Consider the following 8738-nt stretch of genomic DNA (forward strand, 5'->3'; position numbering starts at 1 on the left):
CTACACTGCTCTCAGAATCACAACGATGTTATTTATACATTTGTTGGGAATGTTGGTGGTCGTTGAGGTGTGGGTTGAGACAGAATCCATGAGAAGACAAAAATAAAAATATTTAACTTTTCTAAAAAGTCAGATGCATTTGAAAGTGTGCATCACGAGTCGTAGGTAAAACTCGTAAAGCATGTGGCTGAATTCAGTTTAACCATTTGTCAAGGCTGTATTCATAAAGCTTCCAGCTTCTGGCCTACAATCTGCTTTATTTCTATCACATGGATAAAGATTTTTCTTTAGAGCACCTTCACAGGCGAGACGTTTACCTCAGTCCCGTGAATTTTTGCTCTTTGACTTTCACTTAAAAGCATTATGAATACAGCCCGAGGCCCAACTGCACGAGGGGGGATCCAAATAATGTGTGTGTTTGTTGACAGCTCAGTGAGCGGTTACCTCCTCAGGCAATGACTTGGGAAGATTTAACAAGTAGTGCCACAGATCCAAGCCGTAAACACAACACGGAGATTTTGAGCGGTTACCCCAGATATAATTTTAGAGATCCTTGATCTTTATACCCTCCTGGCCGCTCATCTTTTAGGTCTCCACAGCGAGGCTGCAGGGTTAGTCAGAAGTGCCTTGGCCTGATATGCAACGTATGTTACTTTGCTTGCAGCTTGCACATGCAGCCTTCTGTGTTAGAGAAGCCTCATAACGCTTGACTTATTGCTTAAAAAACACAAAAACTTGATTTTGTCCACTATGGAGATCTGCAAGTCAAATCTTTAGATCACAAAGTGGCACTAAAGCTTTATTTTAATGTCAAGTTTAATTCTTTCATCCGTTTACTCTGCAATGGACAAATTTAATAGTCTATGAATCACTAAATGTCATCTTTGCCAATGAATTAGAAGGAAAGTGAGAAAAAAAAAAAAGTCTGGATTAAATCTTTGGAGGATTTATTTAAAATCTGCATTTAAGAACCTGAAAAACAAAATATTTGGAATTTTTGCTCATTAAAAATAAAGAAATCAAATCTGATTTCTAAAACAGTGGCATGAAGAAAAACACAATCCAGCTTTCCAGATATGCTTTTAGTGAAATCCAGGATTTCTTTATCAACTGAATGGAGTTTGTTATATTAATATAGATAACTGTAGCCACATTGAGTCATATCAAATAAATGCACAATCACTACAAGGACCAGTTCTTTTCTTTAGGGGGAGGTGAAGGTGTGAGGGTTTGTGAATGCCATCTTGAAGCAAACATGATGCAAGCATGACAGTTTTATGTGCGCTTTTGTACCACGTGTGTTTTTATGCAAGACCAGGAGCTGAATTCATGAAGCATTTCGAGTTCAGGTCCAGATTACAAAAAAGAAAGAAAAAAATAAAATAATTCTGTCTGCTTGTCAATCTGCTGAATTCTCTCTTACTATGTGAACGAAGTCAATGGGTGTTGCGGTGTACAAGTCCCAGTGCAGCTTGTCTAGAATGATCCTCTCCATGCGAAGAATCTCCGCTGTTGAAAAGTTGCATCCACTCTGCACAACCAGGCCTTTAACAGAGCCTATAACCTGTTAAACACACACAGACAAAAAGGGAAATTAATAAACAATGTTTTGAAAAATGCACTGAAGTCGGAGGTGTTTATTTATTTCTATTTTTAAAAATCATTATTAGTGATCATGTGCAACAAACTTGTGATTTTGTCGCCTTTGCCTTGAAACTGCAATAAGTCGGAGTCAGTCTGCAATCAGTTTGCAACTGGTTGGCAACTACATACAGTTTGTATTAACATTGCAATTAACTGATAAATCGGTGAACATCCAATTCTGTTGCCATCTACTTGCTAAATTAAGTGTCCAGTCAGAACCTCAGTTTTGAAAATTCCATAAATAGTGACGTAGTTGCTGCCAGAATATTACCAGAATACATACAGTTAACTAGTCTCCTGCTGAAAAGAGATGTGTTGCAGAGGAGTTGCAGTAATTTTCGTAGACTGTATCAGATTGATTGCAAGGTTTTGGAAATCTGGACGTTTATAAATCAGTTTAACAGTCAGTCTGAGAGTGATTGCAGTGAGTCCGAGTCACACCATGATTGTCTGGAGACAGGTTGCCTCACATCAGGCAACCTGTGCAATCACCTTGCAATCCAATGTGGAGGGTGAGGATATCACACGCTCAAGTAGTTGTGTGTGAAAAAAACCAAAAAAAAAAAAACCAACCCAATAATCAGAGTACATAAATTCACTGCAGTCACCTGGCAACCACTGATTTCCCCCCCACAGTCGCAAGGAGGCTGCCCTCCAATTTTACTCTACTGTGACTGAGCCTTAAACTCTTGGTTTCCTTTTTGCATTGCAGCTTAAAGCTTGCTCTTACCTCATCTTCCTCGTTGATTTTGGCAGCCAGAACCAGTGAGGTAAAAGCGATGCATTTCAGGTACTTTGTTTGAGCCTATAAAACACAAAAGGATTTGTTTAGTTTGCCTCCATGAAGAAAGACCCGCGGAAATTAAATCAAACATCACAACTGATAACTTTTAAGTACATGGTATGTTGCAACAGTAAAGATCTGCCTCGCTCTCACCTCTTTGTTCCTGCAGCACTGGATAAACTAACAGGGTGTGCATACAGAATATTAGCTGTGAAATGTGCGCAATGCAACTTTGAACAGTTTAATTTAGAACTACAGAATCTATTATTCTAAAGTGTAAACCTTAGTTACTGGGCAAATTAAGCTGTAAACCAAAACAAAAGCCGGACACCACCACCATCACGTGTTGTTGTCTACCTTCACAGTAGACAGCAGACGGTTGAGGACACACACTCCCAGTGCAAAGGTCTCTGGACAGAAACGAAACAGCCTGTTCATTTCTCGAAGCCAAAGGATCATTTCTTGGTGTTGGGATGAAGAGATGTCAGCGCCCTGAGCGGACAAAGGATAAAACAGATTAATGATTTACATGTGCAAAGAACTACATTTTAGATGAAAGAATAAAATGCAACCAGGCGCAAACCAGAACCTGTAAGGTTTTCTGCTGTGGTTATTGCTTTAAGAGGTACAATGACAGCAACATAAAAACCAGATGACAGGCTGCCTTTCTATAATACCAGCTGAACTACTTTGAGATGGAGATTTATTGGTTCCTGTCATAAGAATGGCTCCTTTTACTGACCGAATCAAAATTGATTTTCCTGTTGGCATCATTCCATTTTTTATATCATAAAAAAAGGTTTGAGCTGCCTATAAAATGTCTGTGCTTTATAAACATTAAAAAACGGCTTTACTCAAGTTGAAAATGCAAAAATGACACCCTACATTTATGCATCCCCTAACAACTATGGGCTCACCTGGATGCATCCATTCTTGAAGACTGGTACCTTCCAGAGGCGAGCCTCTCGGACCAGAGCGGCCTCCAGCAGGCCGTCCAGCCGACGGCTCTCCGCGGCTCCTGGGTTCTTCATCACATCCACAGCACAGGCCAGGCTGCACCCAGGGCACACACACCTGATGGTGGGGGGGGAGGGTTGGGTGAGACAAGAAGCTATCACATTCTTTTTCTTCTATTAATTTAATTAATAGAAGAAAAATGATAGCAGCTTAGTAAAGTTCAGGGAGATGAAACGTTTCGTAGAAACAGCAATTTGAGCAGCTTCTTTAAATACAAACCAGTTTTGTGCAAAAATGTGATTTCCACGATCCACAGTAGAGATGAGTCAATCGATCCAAGTATCGACAGTAATGCTAGTATTGGTATTGGATTGATACTTGACCTTGTTTCTACCCCCCAAGTTCAATATATTTCTCCTATTAATCAGAAAGGACACATTTGTCTAAATGCCGCTATTTAATGCAGTATTTTCATAGGATATATAGGTTTTCCTAATAAAGACCTCAGCAGTGGGGTCACATTACATGTTTAATTACAACTATTAAATAACAAAATTTCCTGTTTTTCTGCTTCTACTTTAGAATTTGTTTTTTTAAAAATTGTTTCATAGTAAGAAAAAGAAAGTTTTATAATTAGAGGGAAGTCTGGGCAACAAGCTACCAGAGTTTAATCTGTAATTTTACACATTCATTTCTTACAGTTTAAACCCTGAGAGTCGTGTTTACAGATGGATTTCTTTTACTACAGGGGCATTTCTTCATCACGCAGAAAAACTGAGATGTACTTTTGAGATTGCCTACAGAAGGTTAAAGCATCAGTGTCGGTAACACTGGGCCTGCGCTCACTTGGTATTGGCTCGAAACCGAAATTTGCAGCGGCGATTTTTAGTCTGCTTTGGTAAACAATCTGCTCTACTCAGAAAAAGAAGCGAAGCAGGAAATGAACTGCGCGCTCAAGTCTGCTCGACAACAATAACGCCATTTCCCCAGACTTCCACACTGCTGACAAAATGCAAATTCAAAATCATTTGAAAGTATGGACTTTGTTCTGATGTGCAGTACGTGCAGCACAACGCAGACGGGCTCCAGGCGGGATAATGCCCCGCAGCTGCTCCTGCAGCCTCTTGCACAGTTGCTGCTGCTGCAAACAAAAACATTTGTTCCCGTTAACCCTCCGCTTTAGCTCTCGCACAGTCTTACCTCTGCGATTTTAAAAGCCGAGTGTCTCTCCGACGGCAGGTGCATTTATACGGCTTTTAAATTAATCCATATCCATCGAAAGCATCCAGAAAACAAACAACAGAGGATGATGCTGTTCGTGAAGTCAATCTCGGAAGAAAAACCAGGTCGGAAAGAATACACGGAGATCCACCGCATTATATACGAAGAGCAGATAAAAATTTTAAAAAGTAAAAAAGGCGCCGAGTACCGAAAAAGCTGAGGGAGGCTGTAAAATGAGAGCAAAATTTAAAATAAAAAAAAGGTGGGAATCGTAAAAAAATCTGGGAGGATTTGAAGGCAGGCTGTGTTTTGAACGACTAGACTCCGCCCACTGGCGTGACGTAACGCCGCCTGATAAACGGAAATGTGTTAGTGGGTCAGACATACGGGACCCGTCACACAAAATGGGCGAGCGAGCTCTGGAAATGGAAGATTTGTGCTGTGTGCAGCAAGAAAGTGATGGTGTTTGCTGAAATATAAGGAGCTGCTCTCGGTTTATCCTGTGTGGGAATCATTCCTGCACAGAGGCAGAAGGATGAACAGCAGCTGCCCTTTCTACCTGAAAAATATTTCCATTTGCGCAGGGTATTTGAGTCCCATCCATCCCTCTTCTCACTGCTGGGATGCTAGATTCCTGGTCCTGTCCCTTTTCTTTCCCCTCCCCTCCCCTCCAAAGTCCTTTGATACAGCTCATTCCCCACAGGGCTGTGAGATCCTGCAGCCGCACAACTCTGTGGCTGTGTCTGATTTTACAATTGGACCTTTTCAGTTTGATGAGGTGGTTCAGGGACCTGTTTAAGATGCCTCCTAGGTGAGGTGTTTCAGGCATGTCCTACTGAGGACAGGCCTCAGGGAAGACCTCTCTCTTGGCAGACTGTGGGACACCTTGGTGTCCCCCCTCCTGGATGAGGTGGAGGAGGTGGCCAGCAAGATAAAGACAAGGAGGTCTCAGTGTGTGAAAATGGATAGATGGACCTTTTCAGGTAGATCTTTTGTATAGTTGTGGGATAGAAAGCACACGTGTAATATGTATGCCTGCAAGTAAGGGGAAATCTTTAGTTTGACAGTGGTGTGGCTGGAGAGTCTCAGGGCTGATTTGCAAGAGAAGGTTAGCAGTAAGATTAAAAGGGAAGGTTTATATTATGGTGGTGAGACCTGCTACGATGTATTGTTCGCCCACAACTGGTGCAAAACACTGCAGCTAGATTTTAATCTGATGCAACCAACCAGAGCATGTCATCCCAATTTTAGCTTCCCTTAACTGTCTTCCAGTTCATTTACTAATCTATTTTAAAAAAAATAATAATAATATGTCTTTAAGTCTCTTAGTGGTTGTGCCCCCTTTTATCTGTCTTAGATGGTGCACCCATATGTCTTGCCTTTTTGTCTCAGGTCAGGCAGAGGTGCTGAATATGGAGCTGCCAGGCAGGAGGAAAAGAGGAAGACCATAGAGAAGTGGCGAGAAGGAGGAGGACTAGCGATTGGGTGAGATGGTTGACCCCTAAAGAGAGCAGCCAGATGAAGAAGAAGAGTTTTGTTAACCTTTCTCTCACTGACATCAAAGTTCACCTGAACAACAAACATTAAGTTTAGTGTGCAGCAGTCTTGATGTGGTAATTTCTTTGTGTTAAGTTTTCTTTGGTAATACTGTGGATAATGTACCGCTAAGACACTGTTTACCTTTAGGACTACTGCATTCTTAATCTGTAAACCTGAAATCGAATCTGCCTGAAATTCTTTCCACAAGCCCGAAACCTGCAGTTCTCTGTAGCATTTAACATTTTGTGATGGCTGAAATGAATGTTAGTTCATGTACCACGGAGAGAAATGTGCATCTAGAATTGTAATTTCCCTCAATCGCATTACTCTGGCGAACTAGCTACAGGTTTTATATCAGCTCTGTAGACATGCGTAGTCTTACTGTTTGCTTTGAAGTTGTGTGCATAGAGGCAACGTGTTGGGGGTGGTCAACAGGGGCCATTAGCTGAGTTTAACACTGTTTAATCTGGTGCTGTCTGAGCTTATAGTTTAGCTGTTTTAGCCTAATGGAGGAGAGTCTGAAATTGCGATCTTAAACATAAACCACTTCTACGAACAGCATTGGCAGCAGTATTAGCTTGCCTATCAAGTATTAGCTTGATAGGCAGTGGACCACCATATAGTAGAGCTGAATTTGATCTCTCTGTATCAAAAACACAGAGCCCAGCCATCACTGGATTGTTTTTAAAGCCTATGCAACTTTTAATACACAAAAATACTATATATGGAAGATGGAAGCCTTATTTGGTATGCATCCAAATGAAAAGATGGCTTAGCCAATGATATTACAAATATATACATGCTTTAGTGTATACTGACTGCTATGCTATGCCTTTCAACATAAATACACTGCTCAAAAAATTAAAGGAACATTTATTCAAAGTACAGCATCAAGTCAGTTAAACTTCTGGCATATTGATCTGGGCAGTTAGTAGCAGAGGGGGTTGTTAGTTTCAGCTGCTTTAGTGTCAATGAAATTAACAACAGGTGCACTAAAGGGGCAACAAAGAGATAGCCACCAAAAACAGAAATGCTTTTAGACTTGGCGGCTGCTGACGTTTTTGTTGTGTTTTTTTCACTACTTTTGCATTTGACTAGGGTCAGTATCATTACTGGTAGTATGATGTGATCCTACAGAGATTGCACAGATAGTCCAGCTCCTCCAGGATGCCACGTCATTACGTGCCATTGCCAGAATGTTTGCTGTCTCCCAGCACAGTCTCAAGAGCATGGAGGAGATTCCAGGAGACAGGCAGTTACTCTATGAGAAGACCGTGGAAGGCATTCCTTAACCCATCAGCACGCCTGATATCTGCTCTTTTGTGCAAGGAGGAACAGGATGACCTCTGCCCTCTACAGACTGATAATTTTCATTTCTGTCCAATGATGTGGCATCCTTTCTTTCCCGACCCAGTTCATATCCAGCATGGTAATTTTTTCCCCATTGTTTTTTTTTGAAAATGTTGTTTTATTTTTTGAGCAGTCTATTTAGGAATGCACTTGTATTTAAAACAAATTCAAGAGTTTGATTTAGATGCATAAAGGTGCTCAAGAATGTATATACACACACATATTATTACCGTATCATGCACCATAGCAGGAAAACATAGAAAAACAACAACTTGACTTTCTATGCAACTTGCGCGGATCTGCTGCATGCGATAGCCTGAATGCAGGTATCAAAATGCCACACATTCAAATGAAATTTCCTGTTTCATAATTTTTTTGCCAACCTCAGAAAAACAAATGAAACCCCATTGTTGGTATTGCAACACCGCAGGATGTTGCAATCCATACTAAGTATTGCTCAATAAAGCATTTTTATTTTTACAGCAGGTTGTTTACCTCAGTCGCCCTCAGAATCTGCAGAATACTTGATTATAAGAATTCATGAAAGCTCACCTCTAGTTTTATCCGGTTATGATGAATCACACCTATGTGGGGCTTTTTACAGTAAAACAAGCACTTAATAAGAAACAAAAAATGTCTGAATAAATCAACACAAGGTTCTCAGAGTCTCTAGAAGTATAAAGATGTATGTTTTGTTTGTGTGACAGTAAGAAATCACACAGAAATGTGCTTCTTTTGTTTCCACCTTTGTCTTTAACCAGTAAAAACATGGGAGCATTCATCAATGTGTCACCACTGGCAGCAGAATTTGATTAATTGCACCCAAGATGCATTTCATACAGTCTCCCAACCATGGATGGATGATAAGACTATTATTTGGAGTGACTGTTTTCTGACCCTTTTGCTCCCATTTAGTCAGATCTGGGAGTGATGTCTCTGAACAGGAAGATTACCTTGTGTGGCCTTTAGAAAAGTGAAATTAAGATGCAGTGCAACAAAAACCACGACACCAAACACTGAAAACAGTAAAAGGTGTTTTTGTTGCTTGGTTCTTTAATCCAGCAGCCTGCTTTTGATATGAAACCCTGACAAACAAGTTTGAAGTAGTGCTTGCCCTCACATGAAGAAATAAAATACTTGCTATGTGCTTTAAGTTATTGTTTAAACGCACCTCAGCGTTTAACCAGCCACATGTCATTCTTTTTATTTGCTACTCTGTTGCTACGTTCAGCTGCCATAAAGG

The 8738-nt window shown here is 40.7% G+C and overlaps 1 protein-coding gene across 1 annotated transcript; it reads right to left on the reverse strand.

The window, feature by feature from the left end:
- Positions 1-930: 930 nt before the first annotated feature.
- On the reverse strand, positions 931-4921 carry ccni2 (cyclin I family, member 2). Its single transcript, XM_080307233.1, has 5 exons — positions 4586-4921; positions 3346-3502; positions 2786-2920; positions 2375-2449; positions 931-1564 (listed from the first exon to the last, which is right to left on the reverse strand). Exons 2-5 carry the CDS (start codon positions 3457-3459, stop codon positions 1400-1402), a joined length of 489 nt encoding a protein of 162 aa, XP_080163359.1. The 5' UTR covers positions 3460-3502; positions 4586-4921; the 3' UTR covers positions 931-1399.
- Positions 4922-8738: the final 3817 nt, after the last annotated feature.

Source organism: Astatotilapia calliptera, chromosome 10 (assembly GCF_964374335.1).
Source record: "Astatotilapia calliptera chromosome 10, fAstCal68.1, whole genome shotgun sequence".
Taxonomy (NCBI): domain Eukaryota; kingdom Metazoa; phylum Chordata; class Actinopteri; order Cichliformes; family Cichlidae; genus Astatotilapia; species Astatotilapia calliptera.